At 38.9% G+C, this 25,268-nt stretch overlaps 1 protein-coding gene across 4 annotated transcripts in view; it reads right to left on the minus strand.

Moving 5' to 3' along the window:
- Larp4B (La-related protein 4B) overlaps positions 1-25,268 on the minus strand; it is an 82,693-nt gene that overhangs the window by 20,299 nt on the left and 37,126 nt on the right. For all 4 annotated transcript variants that reach the window (XM_075303911.1, XM_075303910.1, XM_075303912.1 and 1 more), the window contains exons 3-8: positions 22,778-23,027; positions 22,571-22,711; positions 22,260-22,502; positions 21,589-22,195; positions 15,473-16,044; positions 14,113-14,899 (exon numbers count right to left, since the gene is read on the minus strand). In XM_075303911.1, coding sequence (XP_075160026.1) covers positions 14,113-14,899; positions 15,473-16,044; positions 21,589-22,195; positions 22,260-22,502; positions 22,571-22,711; positions 22,778-23,027 — 2,600 coding nt within the window. The remainder of the gene's footprint in view (positions 1-14,112; positions 14,900-15,472; positions 16,045-21,588; positions 22,196-22,259; positions 22,503-22,570; positions 22,712-22,777; positions 23,028-25,268) is intronic.

A 25,268-nucleotide genomic window follows, 5' to 3' on the forward strand; every position in this document is an offset into this window, starting at 1 on the left:
CTTCTGCCGTCCATGTAGTAAATAGTGTGGCTGAGGATTTGGTGGGGGATATCCTCAAGTTTCTCGCAGTGAAATAACTGGTAAGATTAGCTATGTAGACGTTCAACCGATCGCAAATGTCATCAACATTGGGCCCAGATGCCAAGATTGTACAGTCATCCGCATATGATACAATCTCGACGCCGTCAGGAGGGGGTGGAATCGAGGACATGTAGAGGTTAAACAGTGCCGGAGATATTACCCCACCTTGGGGAACTCCCTGTTTAGCTCTACGCGGTCTTGACTTTCTGTCCCTGAATTCCACGTACGACTGGCGTCCACACATATAATTCAGCACCCAACGCTTCGCTCCTGACGGTAGGGACGTATTCTCGATGTCCTCAAATAATGTGGCATGGTTGACCGTATCGAATGCTTTCGATAGGTCAAGCGCCACGAGGACCGTCCTGTGACACGGCCTGGGCTGGTTAAGTCCCTTATTAATATGTGTCGAAATGGCATGTAAGGCTGTTGTCGTACTATGTACCTTACGGAATCCATGTTGATGGTGGGCAGCTGGAAAATTCTCCACAAGGCTGGGGAGGAGTAATGCCTCAAGTGTCTTGGCTACTGGCGAAAGAAGGGATATCGGTCTGTACGATTCACCTTTGCTCGAATCTTTGCCCGGTTTCAGTAGTGGAATCACCCTTCCCATTTTCCAGACATCGGGTATAATGTGTGATTCCAAAGACAAATTGAGGAGTCTGGTCAGGTACTCAACTCCCAGTATTCCCAGATGCTTCAGCATTAGCATTGAAATTCCGTCAGGGCCCAGCGCCTTAGATGGTTTCGCGCTGTTGATGACATTGGTAACTTCGGCTGCAGTAAATTGTGGTGTGTCATCGGCTCGGAGACCACGTACACGACGGGTGGCTCTCCTTTTCGCTCTATCACTCTCGGGATGCTCGACAAACTGTCGGTTGAAGTATTTGGCGCACCTCTTCGGATCAGTCACAGTCACGTCGCCAAATGTGACTGAAATCCCATCATCCCTTGTGGAGGGGTTCGAGAGGGCTCTAACTGTTGACCACAATTTACCAGTTCCTGTTCCTAAGTTACATTGCTTCAGGTGCTCTAACCAAGTGTTCCGCTTGTGCTCGTCGACTATCTTACTAATCTCTAGATTTAGTTCTCTGATTCTAGGATCAGCAGGGTTAGCACGACGGCGTTCATCACGCTCGTCTGCGAGTCCCGCCGCTTCGGCTGGGAAGTTGGGCCTCACCTGGGCAATTCGACCAGCGGGTATGAAGCGAGCGGCTGCTGCGTTGATGATGTCCCGGAACTCCCTCTCGGCAACATGAACATGTGAGGGGGACGGGAGCTCACTGAAGCGGCGATCGGTGTATTCTCTGAAGCCTTCCCAGTTGGCTTTCTTTTGATTAATAAACGTCCGGCGTTCAGAGGTTATGAAATCGGAGGGTCGGTTGATGGTGAGAATTATGGGGAGGTGGTCCGAACCCAATGAAATGACGGGTTGCCAGGAGACGTCATTTATCAGACCAGGCGATGCTAACGATAAATCTGGCGAACTGCTGCAGTCACCCATAATTCTCGTGGGGGCCTCTTCGTTCACCGTGCAAAATGTGGAGTCGTCTATCTGCTCTGCCAAAGCTATGCCCCTCTGGTCATTACCCAGGAGAGAATGCCAAAGTTCATGGTGGGCATTAAAATCTCCTAGAACCAATCGGTTATGCCCGCTCAACAACCACTCAATGTTTGGGCTATAACCAGGAGCACAGCTACCAACCGGCGGTATGTACACATTGTATAGCTCTATCTCGGCAGCCCCACACTTAACTGCTACCCCCATACATTCCATGTACGGGTCATTAGTGTCTAGCACAAGCGTGATAGGTCTATACTGCACGGAACGGTGTAATATGAAAGCCAGGCCACCACCTCCATTTCTTGTGCGATCCTTCCGTAGGACATTGTACCCATCACAATGTCGTAGGCTGCAGGTGGGATTCAGCTTTGTTTCCTGGATCGCCGCGACCCTTATCCTTTTCCGATTCATAAAGTCTACGATCTCACTAATCTTACCACCGAGCCCGTTGCAATTAAATTGCAAAAATGATGCACTCTCCGGAACTGGTACAACAATATTCGGTGTAAGATGCTGCGGCGGAGAATATTGTTGTGCGGGAGAAGTCGGTGGGGTCACATAATCAGATGACCCACTGCTGCTGTCATTGGCACAGCATCCTGCCACGAAGTCAGTTTGACTATACTCACGCAGCGATGTTAGGCCGGAGCAGTTCCGGAAGTGCACCCATTCCATGCACCGGTTACACCTCACCGAAACCGAGCGATGGTGAATTCGATTTCGGCAGACGGCACAGTACCATGGTCCGGGGTTTTCCTCTATCCCGGCTCGGACCAAAAGCAGGCGGAGAAGGCTCCCCGGGATGCACCTTCTCCAACACGAAAAAACGGACGAGACAACACGTACACTGAGGTGGCAGCCGCTGGCCGATGGCTGGTATCCATCGGGTCAATCCGGTGCGTAGAACCCGCCGCCGTGGGATTGGCCAACTGCTGGTAATTGTTGTTGTTGTTGAGTGCAATCACACTTAAGTGCCACTCTCGTTTTTTGTTTACCGAGCGTTGTTACGATGTCGATTGGTTTAAGATTGCAAGCACTGCATACGAATATTCCCAGTCAGAAATTCCTGATGGTTATAAATATTGAGCGTTGCAACAACGTTGGAAGCTAACGTTGAAATAACGCTTGCTAAACAAATTAATTGACGGTTTTTAAAAGTATATTTGAAAATGCATTTTCCTTCAACGCTTAATTTTTTTGTATGAATAATAAAGGTATTACTGTTGATTTGAATTGATTTAGAATAGGATAATATTCATTTTTCATATAAATTGAAGGTGTGCACTAAAAACACAGTGAACCTACCAGGAAGAACAATTTTGGTTAATTTTACAAATGTAGGCAATTGTACACAGTTTTAACTAAACTAAACGCTGATTTCACAAATATAAGTGCGTATCTGTGGATTTATGATAAAACCCCATAAGTCTAAAAAATTAATTTTACAGGGGAGCGAAAATACACCTATATGAGGTCTCAAAAACTTCTGTAGAAAAGATCTGGAAAATGTTTAATATTTATGTGATAGATCTTTTCGTTAGCTTATTTTTAGAGAAATTTAGGAATTACCGACTTATGTTGTTTTGTCATATGATATTTTATTTAAAACAAAAAAAATCAACAAAAAAAGAAACATATCTACTTATTATTTATGTGTTTTGTCGCATTGAATCCTGATCATATTCTGACTAAAAAACAACACAACTGAAGTTTTTTTTTCGACAAAACACCATGACTCGAAATATGTTGTTTTGTAAAAAAAAATTGTCAATTACACAAACCTTATGTGGACTTCTGTTGTTTTGTCAAAAGTATCACACAAGTATTTCGATTTTATTTTACAACATATGATGAGATATGTTAGGTTAGGTTAGGTTAAAGTGGCAGCCCGATTAAGATTCAGGCTCACTTAGACTATTCAGTCCATTGTGATACCACATTAACTAAAAGTACCTATTACATATGGGCACTTCTAGCTTTAACCGCTGAACCTTCTCGATTATTTTTCTTCGCTGAACCAACCAGATTGTTCCAAAAACATTAGCAGACTGCTTAAGTTAACGTTTTCCAGATCCGCCAGTAATCTGAAGCTATATGCTCCTAAAAGTTGCTTGCGCTTTACACAAAATGCAGGCCACTCACACAAGAGGTGTTTAATTGATTATTTTTCCTCCACATCATGACAGCTCATACAATAGTCATTATACCTCGCGCCAATAGTTTTTGCAAAATCGCCTATCAGGCAGGGGCCCGTTATAGCAGATATCAGGAGTGATATCTGACGTCTCGAGAACATTAGCATATCTAGTGTGCGGTTTAAGTTGAAATGGGGCCATATTTGCTTGGTGTCGTTACAACCCTTGCAATTCTCCCATCGAACATTTGCCATCATAACAGCCTTCTCACGCAGCATGAGCTTGCATGTACCTAGGGTCATACCAACAAATTCTAGTTGCCCTGGAATATGTAAGGTAGTCCCTAGCCTTGCCAACTCATCCGCTTCGCAGTTCCCCGGTATGTTCCTATGGCCAGGCACCCATATTAGGTGAATATTGTACTGCTAAGCCATCTCATTGAGAGATTTGCGGCAGTCGATGGCCGTTTTCGAGTTGAGTAACACAGAGTCCAAGAATTTTATTGCAGGTTGACTGTCTGAGTATATATTAATGCCCACATTTTTTGGAACATTACTTCTCAGCCAATTCGCCACCTATCTTATTGCTAATATTTCAGCCTGAAAAACACTACAGTGATCAGGTAATCTTTTCGCTATTCGAAGTTCCAGATCTTTAGAATATACTCCGAAACCCACTTGTCCATCCAATTTGGAGCCATCAGTGTAGAAATCTATATATCTTTTATTCCCCGGGGTCCGTGTACACCACGCCTCACTGTTGGGAATTAGAGTTTCAAACTTTTTGTCGAAAAGTGGTTTTGCCAGGGTATAATCCACTACGTTAGGCACATCTGGCATTATTTTGAGGACCGAACTATGACCGTACATTTTTTCCGACCACAGCGATAGCTCGCGCAACCGCACAGCCGTTGTTGCAGCTGACTGTTTGGCCAAAATGTCTAAAGACAATAGATGTAGCATGACATTAAGGGAGTCTGTTCCTGTCTTACTAAATGCGCCTGAGATACATAAGCTCGCCATACGCTGAACTTTATCTAAACAAGTCGGTTTCTGAAGTGCCGGCCACCAGACTACAACACCATATAGCATTATAGGTCTAACTACTGCAGTGTATAGCCAATGCACAATTTTTGGTTTTAGTCCCCACTTTTTTCCTATTGCCTTTTTGCACGAGTACTCACCAAAGGGAATTTCAATACCCCCTAAGGATATGGGCCTAACCGTGGGAGTTTTGCGATCTTTGCAGTACATGACTATTTCTGTCTTTGCAGGATTTACCCCAAGACCATTGTCTTTCGCCCATTTCTCAGTCATCCGGAGGGCCCTCTGAATAATATCTCTGATTGTGGATCGGATCTGCGTATGCCACCACTTTTATCCTTTCTTTTTCTAGGGTAACCAGAAGGTTATTTATAGCAACATTCCAAAGAAGAGGTGATAGAACTCCTTCTTGGGGAGTGCCTCTGTTTACATACCTTTGTATGTTTGCTTGGCCTAGTGTGGCTGAAATACGTCTCTTCATTAGAAGTTCGTCTAACAGCCTAAGTACACATGGATCAACATTCAGAGTTGTCAGTCCATTTAATATCGAGCTCGGATGGACGTTATTGAACGCCCCTTCGATGTCTAGAAACGCCACGATTGCGTATTCTTTGACAGATAGTGAGCTTTCAATAAAGCTGACTAGTTCATGTAGTGCGGTCTCAGTAGACCTGCCCTTCGAGTATGCATGCTGTCGTTTCGAGAACAAACTTGAATCGATGCTAGTTCTAAGATAAATATCTATCATCCTCTCCAGAGTCTTAAGTAGGAATGAGGATAAGTTGATTGGTCGAAAATCCTTCGCCCTCGAGTGAGAGGATTTTCCCGCTTTAGGTATGAAAACGACTTTTGTTTCCCTCCACTTTCCTGGGATATATGATAAGTTGATACATCCTTTATATATCGCCGACAACCAGGGGATAATTTTGTCAGTTACTGCTTGTAACTCCGCCGGAGTAATTCCATCAGGTCCGGGGGATTTGAATGGTCCAAAGCTATTTAGCGCCCATCTTCTTGTAGTTTCCGATACAATTTCCTCGACGGGAAACGACCGCTGAGCAACTGTGGCACCGGGAGCCACCGTGGTGCAATGGTTAGCATGCCCGCCTTGCATACACAAGGTCGTGGGTTCGATTCCTGCTACGACCGAATACCAAAAAGTTTTTCAGCGGTGGATTATCCCACCTCAGTAATGCTGGTAACATTTCTGAGGGTTTCAAAGCTTCTCTAAGTGGTTTCACTGGAATGTGGAACGCCGTTCGGACTCGGCTATAAAAAGGAGGTCCCTTGTCATTGAGCTTAACATGGAATCGGGCAGCACTCAGTGATAAGAGAGAAGTTCACCACTGTGGTATCACAATGGACTGAATAGTCTAAGTGAGCCTGATACATCGGCCTAATACATAACCTAACCTAACTGTGGCACCGCCAGTACATGGTTCAACCGTCTGATTTCCAGGAAAATGTGTGTCCAATAGTACCTCCAGCGTCTCCTCACTGGACGTTGTCCAATTGCCCTCCGACGTTTTAATGAAACCTGGAGCGGAGTTGGTGGATGCTAGAAGTTCCGTAGTCTGGAAGCCTCGGACGTATTCTCAATACTGCTGCAGTAATCATTCCAAGAGTTATGCTGAGCCTTTCTCAGTTCTCGCTTGTATCCTCTCAGATTCTTCTTGTAAGTGTCCCAATCCTCAGGGGCTCTGGTGGACTTTGCCTTGTTAAAGAGCTTCCTGCAGGATTTCCTCATATTATTTAATTCCGTAGACCACCATGGCGGTCGATTTTTCCCCCTTGGCTTCCCTCTAGGGCATGTTGAAGGCCTTAGTAATCCTCTCCACTGAGTGTTCGATATCTTGCACATTTCTCATATTTGTCTCTGTTATTTCCGGTATCATCATATTGAACGATTCCCTATACCTATTTCAGTCAGCTTACCTAACATTTGGCGAAAATGTGGTCTTGGTGATATGAACATTAAATTTGAAACTGATGTAGCGATGATCTGAGAAGCTGTGTTCACTTAAACCCTGCCACTCAGATATCATTTCATTCAGTTCTTGCGAGGCCAAGGTGATGTCCAAAACCTCTTGCCTGTTTTTAGTGAGAAAGGTTGGGACATCTCCCTTGTTGCAAACTACCAGATTAGTACGCAAAATAAACTCTATTAGCGACTCTCCCCTTGCATTAATATCACTACTTCCCCATATACTATGATGTGCATTCGCATCGCATCCCATAATGAGTTTCGTCTTTGTTTTCAGTGACTCCTCCACTAAGGTCTTAACGGCACATGGAGGCATCTCCCTGTCATGTCCCATGTAGACCGAAGATTCCCAATATTTGCATTTGGCTATTTCTAAACTGGCAACGACAGTGTCTGTATTGCACATTGAAGGAAGCAGAAACAAGTTGAGCTCGTTTTTAGCAATTCAAAAGGGAGCCACCGTGGTGCAATGGTTAGCATGCCCGCCTTGCATACACAAGGTCGTGGGTTCGATTCCTGCTACGACCGAACACCAAAAAGTTTTTCAGCGGTGGACTATCCCACCTCAGTAATGCTGGTGACATTTCTGAGGGTTTCAAAGCTTCTCTAAGTGGTTTCACTGGAATGTGGAACGCCGTTCGGACTCGGCTATAAAAAGGAGGTCCCTTGTCATTGAGCTTAACATGGAATCGGGCAGCACTCAGTGATAAGAGAGAAGTTCACCACTGTGGTATCACAATGGACTGAATAGTCTAAGTGAGCTTGATACATCGGGCTGCCACATAACCTAACCTAACCTAACCTAGCAATTATACAGGCTCGATTTACATCATTACCAGTATACTGCAATAGTTTGAACCCCGGAGTACTTAATTCACATATTTTGTTTCTATAAACATATGGTTCTTGAATAAGAACTATATCTATGTCCCCTTTCATCAGGAGAACTTTTAAGGCAGCACATGCAGCCTTACAAAGATGAAGATTTATCTGGAGGATCCGTAGGACCATCGATATTTTCAACAACCGTCACATCAGCCGCTTCAATCGAGTCATCAAGAATGTCCTCTTCACAGATCTCGGTGACTCTCGCAATAACCATAGGTTCAACTTTGGTGAGTTCTGAGGCAATAGAAACCTCCTCTCGCATACGGTGTCTATCCATGTCTTCATCTTTGGTATCTCCCTCGACTTCGCAAGAGGATCCGCTTACTTCTGATTCAGACAGAGGCTTGTCCATTTCTAAATCCTTTAGCTGATCGTTTTTATATACCTTCATTTGGATATAATGAAAGCCATAACATACAGGGCCCTGAGTCTTTGCTAGATGTGGCAAAGACTGAGTGTTCAATATAAACACTGAATGCCGTCTTGGTCCATCCACTTCATCCCAACGGCCAACCTTCCAATCAGCTGTTGGAAGATCTGGATTGCATCGTTTCAGTCTATTTAAAATAGATTCAGGGTCAGAAGGGTTTGCAGGTATCCACGCATGTGCTCCAGGTCTAGCCGGTAGGTCTTTCTTCTCGACTAACTCTAGAGCAGCTCCTTCCCAAACTTCACCAATTAGTATCAGAGCAGCTTTAAAACATTCTATAGACCTCTGGTCCTCAAATGCGACTAGCTTAAATTGTCCTTGATACCAACCAGCCTCTTGGTGTCGAGGATCTGGGCCGGGAAACTTTTCCAGCACCTGTGAGTAGACGCCAGACAAAGCATTCTCAATTTCCCCCCATTTTTGCTTTGGAACCATACCGTCCAATGCTCCTTTATTAATGATAGCCATCACAAGGCTGTCTTTAGCAACTGAGGCAAACGATCTTTGATCCCTTCTGGAGGATGGCAGCTCATCCGGTGATCGTTCCCTTTTTCCAGCCTCAAGAATTACTTGAGCCCATTTTAAGAAATCGCTTTGTTTAGCCGACAGCGTGCTTGGGTCGACTGATCCTAACTTCTTTAAGATAAACAAAGCATTTCGGCGTTCCTTGAATCTCTTTCGTGAGGGATTACCTCCTTTTGATGTCGTTACCCGTCTACAGGTCGACTAATTGGGCCTAACTCTTGGTCATTGCCCAAATTTATAACTCCAGTCGATACCCGTCCACTGGGCCCTGAAGTTAGCAACCCAATGACTTTGAATTTCGCGGTGGTTTAATATCCCACCACACTTGAAATTCTTAGTAGGTACCTATTACGATGAGTTTATCCGCTATTAAAAAACACGTCCGTTCCATTCGACGGTTGAATAAGAAAATGAGATATGTTGTTTTGCTAAAATTAAACTTAACAATTCGAGACATCATTCTATATCTCCCGATCTAGGGCAGATATTGCATCTGTATCTGTCACAGCAAGATGTGCCTTCAAAAACTACACACAACATAAAATTTTTAAGAAATTGTTCTATCTCGTCTTATGGGGTTTTGTCAGATATTTTTCGACCAATTCAAGAATTTTTTTTAGACAAAATATTTTTTTTTTCACATTTTAAAGATAATTTCGTTGTTTGAAGGAAAAAATTGGAGTTAAAAATTGCAAGAATGTTCTTCTGGCGCATTTGGGGTAAAATGTAAAAATTTTAAGAAATTCTTAAGTATTTTGTTTGAAATACGGACATTTGTGAATAACTTGTCCCCTTTTTTACCTTTGGTTTTTTGAATGGAAATTGTATAGTCAAATTAAAAACTTCAATTTGAATTTTCAGTGCTTTTTATTGGTTGTAAAAACCATCGATACACCGTATAACGATGTTACCATTTTGGGGTTGTCAAAGCGTTCGTTAAACAATCGAAAAAGCGTATAAAATATTGTTTTCATGGCGCTTTTAACGTTGTTAAATACGATCGATACACCGTAGAATGATGTTATCATTTTGGGGTTGTAACAACGCTTTTTCCCACCGTGTATCAACCGTTTAAAATGCTTTTATTTATTTTATTTTATTTCCGAACGCTTTTCCGATGGTTTTTTTCTGACTGGGTTGTTATATACTAGTGGTGTTTTTATTCTCGCATTTGTATCAATGTAAAAGATCGCATGGTAATTGGTGTCTTACTCACTGCCACCGACATTTTGTGGGTAAGATTGCAATACGAAAAAAGCCACCGGTTGCAGTTCTCTGATATATATTATATTACCAGACGCTTACGGTTACTATAGAATCCTTATATTTCCTATACCAAACTGTATGATCGTATATGTGTCTTTTGGGATAGAATAAAGAAGACATGTTATCTACGTTGCATGTATCTGTTGCAATCATTTACATTATTGCAAGCAATAAGCAAGAAATACAGTGTCATATGTTATTTCATATTTCTAACGCTATAACATATGCAACTCAAGATTATATAAAAATTCTGAACCATTCTAATAAATCAAGCATCTCTTTTTGTATGTACAGAATGCACCAATATATTCTAGGGAAAAAATGATATTAAACTCTACTACTACTCAGATTAATAATATTCCAAACGGTGGTGCCTTCTCTCTGCATGCGGCGGTTGCAATAACGTAAAGCAAAGAGCGATCATTTAGTTCTGAGTTTATTCGCTTTTTCTCTAAGTGTTTAATAAATGGTTCACCCGGCAAAAAATATGTCAGCAGTATAAGCTTTCGTGCTGATTTTCTGCATTAAAATGATGATGTCAAATAAAAAAAAAAAGAAAATATTGATATGTAATGCAATCGTACTTTTACTTCATAATTTAATTTCCCAGCAAAAAAAATTGAAGTTGTTCCACAAATATTTCTTTTTAAGAGCATCCCGGGGTCCTCCATCAATTTTTTCCACATCCAATAAAGTTATTTTGGAAAAATCTTAGCAATTACGTTTAAAGGGAAAAATTAAAAAACAATGAAAATAAAATTTAAAAATTTTCCCTCATAGGGATTTGAACCTGAGCCATTTAACTTTTTCGCTTCCATGGAAGTTAGTTTGGGAAGATTTTGCAAATTACAAAAAATTTCAATTTTCTGTTTAGTTTAAACGGAAAAATGTAATTATACACAAATAAGTGCCGAAAATAACAAAATAAAAACGATGTTTAATATAAAAAATAACTTTTTCGAAAAACATTTGTTAAAAAAAATTGACCGCTGGTGAGATTTGAACCTGTGTTCTTCATGTTTATTCATAATATTAAAAACATCTCGGGAAGTTGTTCAAATGTTATGGATTGTTGTCATATTACGATTATATCACAAACACTTTAATTGACGGTTCGAAGCTTTATGTTCAATGGCGTTTGAGGCTGAGTAATTAGCTTAAGGAGTTCTGTTATGGTGCTAGGTTAGGTTAGGTTATGTGGCAGCCCGATGTATCAGACTCACTTAGACTATTCAGTCCATTGCGATACCACAGTGGTGAACTTCTCTCTTATCACTGAGTGCTGCCCGATTAAGCTCAATGACAAGGGACCTCCGAACGGCGTTCCACATTGCAGTGAAACCACTTAGAGGAGCTTTGAAACACTCAGAAATGTCACCAGCATTACTGAGGTGGCATATTCCACCGCTGAAAAACTTTTTGGTATTAAGTCGAAGCAGGAATCGAACCCTCGACCTTGTGTATGCAAGGCGGGCATGCTAACCATTGCACCACAGTGGTTCTCTATCACCTGTCCATAATCATTGATATTTCTCACAACCTTCAAAATAGGAATGAGCTCCTTCCTGGCAGTAAAACTGTTTATTGACTATCCTTTAGGCAATTGATCCGTATCAACATAGAAGTAATACATTGAATTGAATGTTTGCTATGAGATGAAAATTTTATCATCCTAATACGTTCATTATTTTAAAAAGTGAGGTTAATTTTGTTAAATTAATTTTTAAAAAATTTTAAAATTATCTATGTTAATTATAATTTATAAATTAAGTCGCAGATTACATTTACTATGGTACCAACATTAATCACATACTGTAATTTAAAAGGTCTTTGTATATTTTGTAGTGTGTGAATGAATAAATAAAATAATAATATACAAAACTAAAGCAACTAAACTAAATTGACTACTACATATAATATGTCACAAAATTTGAAATATTCGACAAAATCGAATTTTGTCTTTTGTTTTATATAATGTATTTGTCCATATACGACCACACAAAATAAAAATAAAAAAATAATTCATCTATACTGATAAATATTTAAATTATTAATTTTAATGCATATTAGTTATGGTCAAATCTAAAGCAACTCCGCTGTGACGCAGGTGACCAAAACAATTGTTGTTGTTTATACCGTTATAATAATCGTATTATGCTTTTGGTTCTGTTTTCCTTCGTCATACACCATTTTTAAAAAGTATTAATTGCAATAGCACGTGTCTATGTTCGATTTTTTGAGGACTTAAGCAGAAATGATAAAAATTGCTAGAAACAAATACAATACTTGGATAAAACAGCAAATTATTAAAGACTATAAGAACAATTTATCACAAAAAAATATTTCGGAAAAATATAATATTGATAAATCAGTGATTTCGGAGAAATCAAAAAAAAAAAAAAAAACATTCGTCACTTCAAGAGAGTTAGTGAGGGAGTTATCATTAGATTTAAGCACAAGAACAGTACGTAGACGAGCTGCGGAAGCAGGATTACGTGCTCGAAGACCTTCAAAAACGCCATTCATTTCAGCGAAGAATCGGAGCCAGGCTAGCTTTCGCAAAAGCTCATATTGGTTGGAATGCGAATCAGTGGAGAAATATTTTGTTCTCGGATGAGTCCAAATTTAATATAAAAGGATCAGACATGAAAAATGTTACTGTAAGAAGACCCAAATATGCAAAACTTAAGCCTCAGTATTGTAAGGGTACTGTAAAGCATGGAGGAGTCTCAGTTATGGTGTGGGGCTGCTTTTCTTTTTATGGAGTTGGTCCAATTCATGAAATAAAAGGACTAACGGTTCCATTTATCTATAAGAATGTGTTAGAAAACGTAATGCTTCTTTTCGCAGAAGAGAACATGCCACTTATTTGGCAACACCATAATGACCCCAAGCACACATCGAAAATTGTCAAGGACTGGTTACGTGAATCAGAAATCAGGGTTTTGTCATGGCCACCGCAATCGCCTGATATTAACCCAATTGAAAATCTATGGAGTATCGTAGATAGGAAAATAAAAAGAGATTCTCAAACAAACACACGGATCAAATTGAGCATCTTATTGACTATATGCCTCGAAGATGTAATCATAAATAATGGTTATGCTATTGATTACTAACTTAACTAATTTATTTGTAGCCATACATAAGAAAGTTGCTTTAGTTTTGTTCACACAGAAATTGATTTTTACTTTCTTTTCTTTGTTGTCATAAATTCACAATGAAGTTTAAGTTTTTTCTTTTTCTTAATCCTAAGTAAATAAACTACATAACTTATAAAACAGAAAAAAATTTAAAATTTTGTTTATTATGAAAAAAAAGTTATAAGGGATTGAATTTGAACGCTACATCAGTTGCTTTAGTTTTGGCCACCAGTGTAGTTCTCGAGGGTATTATACATAAAAATTGTTGTTAATCGATGATTAACTACAATCGATATTTAAACTCTATATGTGGATGTTGTTTGAATAACATATTATTATCATTCTATAAGTCAGATGAATAATTTGACTTATAGAATGAGGATAGAGGATAATTTGGATAGCTGAAACATATGATGTAGGTTACGTTAGTTATAATGCCAGCTCTTTAGTTCGGAATCACTTAAGCTATTCAATTGAATTTATTAAGACAATCAGCGTTACCATTGAGAATTTCTGAAAAGTGTCACAAAATGTGGCATTCTCAATTTTAAAAAAGTGACACAAAATGGCACACTTTAATAACAATTAAATGCATTTATATTGGTGCGTTATATAAAATTGTAAAATAACTTTTTAAATAAGATCCTCACAAACCCAACAATTATTTTATATCTATTTTATTTAAAGATTAACCCGGTTTATTTGCAATAAAACATTTTCTTTGCATACTTTTAGGCGGAACTATTGACGGCTGAGAACATTATGACACCTTTATAAATGTCACCAGAAATACTGAGATGATATAAACTACCGCTGAAAAACGTTTTATTGTTCGACCTAAACTGGAATTGAGGTCATGTCTACTTCTATTGGACAAAGCTGGCATGTTACCTACACTAAAGGTCCTCACGGAGTGAGTACATATCTTCATGTGCAATTGCCTTAGTATTTTCTAGCGGAAATCATATGTTTACCAAACTTTATTTTAATGTAAGACTCTAATTTGTACAAAATGATTCAAACGATTTATGTTTTTAATCTTCATCAACTCACCTGGCAGTGGTGGAAATGCAGCTGCTTCTAAATCGAACTGCGGCGGCTGTGGTGGTGCAACATTTTGTTGTTGCTGTTGTTGTTGTTGATGATGATGGTGATGCTGATGATGACCCCCCTGATGATGGCTGTTATGATGGTAGTTATCATGGTGACGACCACCGCCACCATGACCTCCACCAGACCGATCATTGTTACCAGTATAACCAGATGAATTACCACCACCTCCAGTATGGCGGCCACCTTCATAGTTTCGTCCACCACCAACATCACGTCCACTACTAACCCCACCACCTCCTCCGCCTCCACCACCTCCACCACCACCACCTTCATTACTGTGATGATGTGGATTGTAATGATGCGAAGTGGATGAAGACATTTGATGATGTGCAGATGATGATGAAGCGGAAGAAGAATGATGTTGTTGCGCCTGTTGTTGTTGAGAGGAACCAGATGTCGTTGCATTGTTGTGATGTTGATTATGATGATGATGAGATGACGAAGTACTCGACGTGTGGTGATGGCTTCCGGAACCACTATTATAGTGAGGATTGTAATTGTTACCTTTGTAACCACCACGATGTTCATTGTCACTCCGATGGGACGAATAGCCTCCGCCACCACCACCACCACCGCCGCCGCCGCTACTACCATGATGACCACCACCACTAACATCATTTCGATTTGAATGATGATGGCCGCCTCCCTGAGATGAAGTAATATTGCCAGTTCCTCCGCCTCCACCATTACCACCTTGTTGAGAATGATGTCCCGAATTGTATGATTGCTGTTGAAAATTAGAAGAGTGTATTAGATGTTGTAGTTTCATTTGGTTAATAGTTGTAGTAGGAGTACAAGTGCTAATGTTGCTTTTAGTATCATTGTGGGATGATTTGCAACTGTTCGATATATTTGTAGAAGTTGACATTCAATAAATATTGCTGTATTTTTGTTTTTAGAGGCGTAATTATTGTTCAGTTTATATTTAAAGGCATAAGTAATTGGGAAGAAAATTGGTTTTTGGTTTTACTAGTGGTGACATTGGCTGATGTGAGGTTTTTATCACTGACGGTGGTGGTGGAGTTGCCGCCAGCAGCTGGAGACAAAAATTGTCCAGTACCTTTGACTACGCCGCCGCCTCCACCCCTATCTCTACTCCTATCACCATTTCAAAAATATTATAGCGCTGCACGCGCCGACGCTTACGTTAAATCTGACCGTCATACTTGCTCCTTGTTAATATCACATCCTACCAAACGAAAATCTAATCCTAATATAATTTTAGTATTCCTACTAATCGCATTCAAATGTTAACATTATTGTTGGTAGATATTGTAGTACACAAATTTGCAATACTAACCCCACCGCCAATGCGATTATTAGGAGAATAAGTCATGCCAGTATTATCATCTTCACGTCTTCTCCTCCTGGGTCTTGACTGGGACCAATGCGGTGTATCTTTACCAACAGCTCCACTGCCACCAACCGAATTGGCCAAACTTGATGATGAAGAAGTAATATTGCTTCGCTGATTATGGTGATGACCACCACCACCACCACTTACACCCTGCTGCTGAACGTGTTGTACTTGTGTTTGATGCATAACTTCACCAACATCTTCTTGCAATTCGTGTTGCTGCTGATGCATCTGTTGTTGCTGCGAATGATGATGCTGCGCCGCAGATACAGTTGGCGCTGAATGAGCTGTATAGGAAGAATGTTGTATTGCACCACTTTGTGTGTTTGAGGAAGGCATTTGATAGTGACTCTGTTGTATGTGTGTAGAAGATCCCGTTGGTATTTGTTGTGTCTGTTGTTGTGTTTGTACATGATGAGAGTTTTGATTTTGGACACTGTAGTGGTGATGGCTAGCAATTGTAACTGTATTCCCACCAGCATATGATTTGTCTATCGATGATTTTGGAATTCCACCTGAAAAACAGAGACAGAGTAAAGATTTCAGATTCTCTTAAATAAATGCAATTTTTATTAGTACTAAATAAATAAAACCCACACATTGTCCACACCAGCTTGTGGTGGTGTGAAAATTCACAAACTTTTCCAGAATGACGAGGTGACGAATACCTTGACGAATGTGCTACCACGTTAACACTTGTGTTGTAAATGGCCGGAAAAACAACCACAAAGCAAACCACATACCATAAAACCTTATGCATTTCCAAAAGCAATTTTGGTGATCAAAAAACTTCAAAAATACCCTGTACCACTCTGTGGGTATTATAAGTCAGTGCACAAGTAGATTATATTTGGTACGATTGCCAACCGTGTCAAGGATCTGTCAACCCTGATGAATTTAATTAGTATTTCCATGATTTAAGAAAAGAATCATCACAGCAGAGAAGGAGAAAAAGACCAATGGGAAGCAATCTGCTAATTTGGAACGATCGAATAAAGTTTCCAGAGCGCAAGCATGGCTGCAAATACGTACAAAGAAATAATGGAAACATCTACGTCAATGACAATAATGGGTGGAGACGGCAGTAGGTTTTGTTCCCTTATAAACGATTCTCTGTTTAGGTCATTCGCTGTTTAGTGCGAGAATCCTTGAAACGTTTAATAATGTCATCAACATTACTGCGATGTAATAAACCACCACCACGGAATGAATCAAGACCAGGAAAATACTGAAAAAAGTCCTATAGCAGTACGAACATAAGAATTATTGAGGGCACCCCTAGTCACTTCGTCATATTATGAAATACCCTATGGGACGGAGCCGATTTATATGCGATTTCATGCCTACATGTTATGTCTTTACTTCAGTAGACAACAGATAACTGAACTTTATTCAAATATTAAGATGAACTTACATACATACAAGTCGTGAATATGAATTGTCATAGTTAAAGCAAATGGATAATAAAGAACAATGTTACCATATTTATATGTAAATTTAGATATGATAATACGGAGTAATGACGACACTACACTCTCCCAGGCTTAATAACGGACATGATCCGAAAAGTGAGCAGGCGGTCTTCTCGTCCTATTAGATCGTCTAATGATGCTTGCATTACTATCTGATGGGATGCGCACTGGAGGTGTAGATGGTGCCGGTTCAATTGGTGGTTTATTGGTTGATGTCTCAATCCAGATTTCATCCTTTAATGGCTTGGAGTTACTACTTGGTTGGACCTGCTCTTCAACGGCTTCATCATCTCTTTGAACCTCAGTCTTTTGGATTTGATTGATATGCCTCTTTAACTTGTAACCACTATCCAATAAAACTTCATAGTGTAGATGTCCCCACTTTGCTGTGATGATACCAAACTTCCATACCGTCTTCCCCTTCTCATACCAATGTACTTGTACTGTATCACCAATGCAAAATTGACGAACTTTGGATTCAGATGGTTTAGACTTTTCTGGTTTACTTGGTCGGATGACATCTAGCTTGGATCTAATTTCTCGATTTAAATATAACTTTGCTGGTGTATCACCGCTGGCCAATGGTGTTGCCCGGTAGCGCCATACAATTTCTTGAACCTTTTGATATAATGGTGTTGTATCATTTTCCATAGCCTTGAGTTTGGTCTTCAAGATTTGAACATATCTTTCAGCAAGGCCGTTTGTTGCCGGATGCCCTGGCGCAATAAATTTCTGTAAAATTCCATTGGCTTCGCAAAATTCTTTGAAAACAGCGCTTGTAAAAATTGTGGCGTTGTCAGAAACCAGAATTCGAGGCAATCCGTGCGTGTAAAAAATATTTTGCAATAAAGATATTGTTGATTGTGTTGTTGGTGCATTCTTCAAAATCCGTATTTCTGGCCATTTGGATTTAGCATCTACTAGGACCAGGAAGTGATGGTTCATAAATGGTCCGGCGTAATCGATATGAACTCGAGAAAAATTCTCCTCAGGCTCTTCCCAATGGTGCACTGTAACTTTTGGGGGACTTTTCCTTACTTTTGCACAATCTGCACAAGCTCTTACCATTCTTTCAATATCCATATCGATGCCGTTCCAAAACACATACCTGCGGGCCAGTTGCTTCATCTTTACAATTCCTATGTGGGTGTGGTGCAATTCTTGTAACATTTTTTCTCGTAGCTGTTTTGGAATAATAATCCGATTTGCTTTTAGAATTATGCCATTTTGAATAGAATACTCAGCTTCATTAATGTTTCCATTCGTCAAATCAGATTTTAATTTTGATAATTCCGGGTCTTCGTTCGTTGCTTTTGCTATAGTTAAAGCAGTTATAGAATTAGTTGAAATTTCGTTAAAAATTTGTTCTTGAACAATATTAATTTCTTGATCGAGAAAATGTATATATTCCGAATTTTGACTTAATGGTGCTCTTGACAAACAATCAGCATTCACATTTTCATCTGCGCTACGGTGTTTCACTTCATAGTCGAATCCTTGTAAAAACGATGCATATCTTAACAATCTTGCTGAAGTCATAGCTGGTATTTTGGACGACTGATGAAGAATTCTTGATAAAGGTTGATTATCGGTTATTAGCGTGAATTTTCTGCCGTATAAGTACATAAAAAGCTTGTCTACTGCAAATATGATGGCTAAAGCCTCCCTGTCCAATTGGCTGTAGTTCTGCTCGGCTTTTGTCAACGCACGTGAAATGAAAGCCACTGGCCGTTCTTCGCCTTCTACTACATTCGACAAAACTGCAGCAATGCCTGTAGGGCTAGCATCACACGCGACCGTTATCGGCAATGTTTCATCATAAGGCCGAAGAACTCTATCCGAAACTATTTCACGTTTTAGAGCATTAAAGGCATCTTGGCATTCTTTCGACCATACGAATTTTTTGTGCTTTTGTAAAAGTTCACGTAATGGATGGGTTAGGGTTGATATATTCGGAATGAATTTTGAATAATATGTTATCATTCCTAAGAAACGTTTTACACCGTCAGCATCCTTGGGATGTGGTAGCTCTGAAATGGCTTTTGTTTTGCTCTTGCATTTTGCAATTTTATTATGGCTTATAACATAGCCTAAATATGTTATTTCTGTTTTAAAATATTCACATTTGCTCTGGTTTACATGAAGATCGAATTTGTGTAGCCTTTCAAAACATTTTTCTAGTCTTTGTAAACATTCCATTATAGAAAACCCACATACAACGATATCGTCGAAATACGATATGGTACCTTCTAGCCCTTGTAGTATCTGGTCTAGAATTCTATTGAATTCACTCGGTGCCGTTTTAATTCCAAATGAAAGTCTGTTCATTTTGTAGGTGCCACGATGGGTAGATATAGTTTGTATTTCCTTGCTGCGCTCGTCAACTTGAATGTGGAGGTATGCTTTGTACAAATCAATTTTGCAGAAATACTTTGCGTTTTTTAAGCTGTTAAAAATTTCGTCTATACGCCGAATTGGGTAGTGAGCAGACTGTAGTTGTTGATTCACTCCAATTTTGTAATCTACGCAAAGCCTGACATTGCCATCTGGTTTTTGCACTACCACTAAAGGCGACCCCCATTCGCTGGTATTAACTTTAGTTATTATACCATCTCTTTCTAAATTGTCAAGCTCCTTTTCTACCTTCGCGCGCAGTGAAAAAGGAACTTGTCTTTCTCTCACAAATATTGGCTTAGCCCCATCTTGCAATTTAAGATTACAAAGGAATCCAGGTACACAACCAATTTTTGGTTCGAAAATTGCAGGATATTTCTGCATTATTTTTTCAATTGAATATTTTGAATACAGCTTACCTTGATCAAAACTTGTTGTGACATTATCAATTTCATTTAGATTTATTCCTAAATGCCTTATCCAAACGCGGCCCAGAAGTGCAGCATGGTTAGAAGCTACTACATACATTTGCTCATTTGATAAAGTTTTATCGAACTGCACTTGTACATCCACAACACCCAATGGCTTAAAAATATCCCCGGTGTACGTTCGAAAAGCTACACTGGTTGGTTTTAAAGGTGAGCTGATGTTAAGTTTGTCGAAGTCGTTTTTGGGAATTAACGTGAACGCCGCACCTGAGTCTACTTCAAACCGTTGTCTTTTCCCTTCGATCAAAACATCAACAAAAAATTTCTGCATCTCTACATTGGAGGATGATGTTTTGAAAATATTGAATATTTTGTTTATGCCGTAACCGTTTGTTTCGCAAACTTCCAGAGTATTGGCAGACATTTCTGTTTTGTTTTTATTCATTCTTTCTTTAATGCACACTAATTTTACATGGCCAAACTTTCCACAGGCGAAACATTTTACCTTATTCTTTTTTATTTTACACTCATTCGCAATATGGTTGGATTTCCCGCATCTAAGACATAAACCATCCAATCCTAGTTCGCTGTAATTAACTTTAGACTTTGCTGCTCTGCTTTTATAAACACTGTTTCTGCTTGCTCTGCCTCGGCTATGATCAACGCTGTCGTTTTTTTGAGTTGCCTTTCGAATTTGATTCACATTTGTCGAAGAACCTGCCTCATTATTCCCTATTGCGGTGTTGTCTATTTTCGCTGCTTCCAATGCTGATGATTTTTGCACAATATCCGAGAAAGATGCCGTTGGATTTTGAAGTAACTGTTCTCTTATGTGGCTGCTACGCAAGCCCCTTATAAATTGAGCTCTAAGAAAAATATCAGACACGGATTTCTGGCAATCACACACAAATGCACAATCTGCTGCTCTTTTTTGGAGAACCGAAACGAATTCCGCAATTGACTGGTCTTCATTTTGTAATTCGGACAGAAATTTATGTTGCTCAACCAAAATGTTCTTTTTGGGACAAAAATGCGACTCCAACAGTTCAATTATTTGTTCGTAATTTAGTTCACTTATAGCTTTTGGCGCTGCCAAAGATGTTAATAGAGCATAATTCGATGAACCAATGTATTGCAGAAGAAGTTTCGCACACATTTCTTTATCTGTAAAAACCTTCTTAAGTTGGAAATGTATTTCAAGACGTTCTTTATAATTTTTGAATGATTCCACTTTTGGATCGAACGATTCGAAGCTTGAAATCACGCTGACATTTGTTGTTGGAAGTGCACTTTGGCTTCCCCCACTCATAGCTGTCGTCATTGCCGTAATCGCTTCTAATAATTTATGCATTTGTTCTTCCATATCTAAAGTCCTTTTTATTTAATTGATCGATGTTGATTTGATACAAATTTTTGATTTGCACAGCGTAAATTTAGTTATCTTTGCACTTTGACGTTTTGATCCTCGTCGCCATTAAATTGTTATGTCTTTACTTCAGTAGACAACAGATAACTGAACTTTATTCAAATATTAAGATGAACTTACATACATACAAGTCGTGAATATGAAATGTCATAGTTAAAGCAAATGGATAATAAAGAACAATGTTACCATATTTATATGTAAATTTAGATATGATAATACGGAGTAATGACGACACTACACTACATAAATTTCATAATTGTCATCACAATAACAAAAATGTATTAACAATAAATTATTTCCACTATTTGGCGTGGTATCAATCAAATTAGACAACAATACCTGTATTCGATTTCATGCTGGAATAATGTCTAGAAGTATTGCCTTGCTGCGGAGCAGATTGCTGTTGACTTGTAGTCGTTTGTGGTGGCTGCTGTTGCATTTGATGCTGTTGTGCCATTGGTTGTTGTTGATGCGGATCGACAATAGCTGCTGGCAATACGCTCACTAAACCGCCGGAGCCTCCGACGCCGACGTTGGATACAATTATATTGCTTCCAGTCAATTGTGGTTGAGGAGCTTGTTGCAGTTGCATGTTGGTATTACGAGATTGTTTCCTATGGCCTCCACCTGAGTTACCACCCGAATTGCCTGAATTGTTCCGATGACTATTATTATAGCGATTATTACCACCACCGCCGCCACTACTACCTCCGCCAGCACCACCGCTTTGCGGCTTGGTGCTTCCAGTTAAACCAGGAGTTGCTGATGCTGGCTGAGTAGTACTGTATGCAGGTACTGCAGGGGGTAAGCCATTTGCCGCAAATACATTGCCGATATCATAGAAATTTTGACCATGTGCTGAAGACGCGGCAGCTGCTACAGCGGCCGCAGCCGCCGTTGGCCATGGTGTTACAATACCGGGAAAGAATTGCTGTTGTGGAAATTGCTATTGGATAATGGAGAATTGTTAGCTATATAATTTAACTTAAGAATATTTCGCGTATACTCACAATTAAATGTACCTGTCCATTATATGGAACTGGAGGTTGAGTCATTGCAGCCCCATTCGCTGCATACACATATCGTTGGGGAGTTGCACTATATGCCACTGCCGCCGCTGCAGCTGTACCAGGGTCATACACATTCGCTGGAGGTGATGTTAAGCGGTAGCCATTTTTTAGGGCTGACACAGGGCCAATTGGTAATCTATGTATGAGTGGTTTCGCTTTCATGCGAGCCATTATTGGCTTACCCTAATATGCAAAAGATACACAAGATTATTTGTACACGGTCTCTTCATGTAAAATGTCAATGAATGTACCTGAAATTCTTTAACATCTTCTCTTAAATATTTAAAAGCTTTTTGTGCATCGTCGTCAGATTCAAATGTTATATACCAGGAATTATTGCCAGCAAATTCACAGGACAATACACGTGGACAATTTTCACTATTGAAAATATTCTATGCAAAACAAAAAAAAACTATTACTATATGTACATACATTTGATTTGAGGTCTATATATTTACCTTAACACTCTCAACTGTGGTTGATTCAGGAATTTCACGTAATATTATTATACATCGCTTATGATTTGGCCTTACCCTGAGACCCTCTTCATCGACTTGAACATTTGGCGATTCTCTGAGGACTTCTGTTATTAGTTTTAGATCTTTTGTTAGCTTTTTAACTAAGTTAAAATTAGCAACAGTCCATATTGGTACATATTGATCGCTGTCCATTTGCGATAAGAGCCATGTGTCATTAGCTAAATTTTCTCTGAAAATATATAAAAAAATAATTGTGAGATTATTTTGAATTTATTAATCTATTTAATATTTGAGAAATCAATCAGAAGTATATATTACATAGATATTCAGAATATCTGTTATGACGAAGACATCGAAAGGTATTTCAAGAAATAAAACTCAATAAGCAAAATTTTGGTCACGTCGTTAAAACGCAAAGATTCCAAAATAGTCCTTTCTATTAGCCGGCTACTGGCGAACTGACTGCTCCTGGGCGAATGCTTCCCTTTTAGACCCTCACTTACACATGACAGACAACTAAACTGTGCCGCCAGTGTACCCACTACACTGGGACGTTCCCACTCGTTACTATTAATGTGTGGCCTATCTGCTAGAGCACTTTCCGTTACAGTTTGCCCATTCAAATTCACTGAAAGCTATTTCTTCTTTTTAAACCCTCCACCATAGGATGGGGGGTATATTAACTTTGTCATTTCGTTTGTAACACATCGAAATATTGGTTTAAGACCCCATAAAGGATACCCAGTCAGAAATTTACGATGGTTATAAATATTGAGCGTTGTAACAGCGTTGGAACCCAACGTTGCAACAACGCTTGCTAAACAAATTAATTGACGGTTTTTAAATAGTAAATTTTCCATAAAATTATCGTTGAAAATGCATGTTCCATCAATGTCCAATGGTTTTTAATGAGTAATGGAGTTATTATTGTTGATAGGAATTGATTTATAATAGGATAATGTTCCTTTATCATATAAAGTGAATATGTACATTAACAGTGAAACCACTAGGAACAACAATTTGGGTAATTTTACAAATGAGTAGAAAGTTTTAACTAAACTAAACGCTGACATCACGCCAAAACCCAAATATAAGTACTTATTTATCGACTAATTGAAGAAATTTTGTTAGACATAATTATTTTTTTTCACATATTAAGGTGAGTATTAACTTCGAGTTTAGCCGCTTAAATCGCTAAAGTGAAAACTAAATCAGTAAGAAAAATTCACAAAATCATACATATTTGTTGCAAATTTTATTATAACTTGATGGGGAAAAGCCCAAAGCAAATTTTCACAAAGTTTGTATTCCTTAAAATGGATTATTAAAGAAAAGTAATCGTGAAAAATGACGTTTTATCGCCTAAACTCGAACTTAATACCCACCTTTAAAGAAAATTTCATTGTTTGAAGGAAAAAATTGGAGTTCAGTATTGCAAGAATGTTCTTTTGGTGCATTTGGGGTAAAATGTACAAATCTTTTGGCGCATTTGGGGTAAAATGTACAAATCTTAAGAAATTCTGAAGTGTTTTGTGTGAAATACGCACATTTGTGTATAACTTTTTCCCTTTGTTAAGTTCATTTTAGTGTCGTAGAGGATTCTCTTTTTAATGTACCTTAAAATTTTTCCAAGAGTGAATTTTGAACTATTACCTATAGGAAATAATAAAGACATATGACTAGCCCCTAAAATCACAAAATTTTCACGATTACTTTTCTTTAATAATTCATTTTAAGGAATACAAACTTTATGAAAATTTGCTTGGGCTATTCCCCATCAAGATATAAAGAAATCTGCAACAAATATGTATACTTTTATGCCTTTTTTACTGATTTAGTTTTCACTTTAGCGATTTTTGACCATATTAAAATAATTTTTTTTACCAATTATAAATGTCAATCTTAATCTTAGTTATGTATTTTTCCTATTAACGGCCATTTTCATGTAGCTCCGTTAGGCTTTAACTGCCAAATAACAGAAAGTAAATTGCAAATATCTTCTCTCCAGTTATCTTTAAGTGAAAAATGCTCGTCAGTTGTGTTCCTAACTGGCTATGGAATATATATGCAAGATGATAATTTCGTCCATAATACGGTTCAAAAGTTGGTTAGTTAACGGAACACTAACGGAGCTTTATGAAAATGGGGGTAATTGTTAATTGTTAAGTTTTCTGATGTTCCTTTGTAAAGTGTAAAACACTAATTTTGTTTCAATAGCGGTTTTAAGGTACTGTAAAATTATAATTCTAACCCTCCTAAAGCATTCTAGAAACAATTGGAAAGACGTATGAAATTTTGTTTTTCAGTGCTTTTTAATGGTTGTAAAAACCATCGATACACCGTATAACGATGTTATCATTTTGGGGTTGTCAAAGCGTTCGTTAAACCATCGGAAAAGCGTATAAAATATTGTTTTCATGACGCTTTGAAAACGCTGTTAAATACAATCGATACACCGTGGAATGATGTT

The sequence above is a fragment of the Haematobia irritans genome, chromosome 4, assembly GCF_050003625.1.
Source record: "Haematobia irritans isolate KBUSLIRL chromosome 4, ASM5000362v1, whole genome shotgun sequence".
NCBI lineage: Eukaryota > Metazoa > Arthropoda > Insecta > Diptera > Muscidae > Haematobia > Haematobia irritans.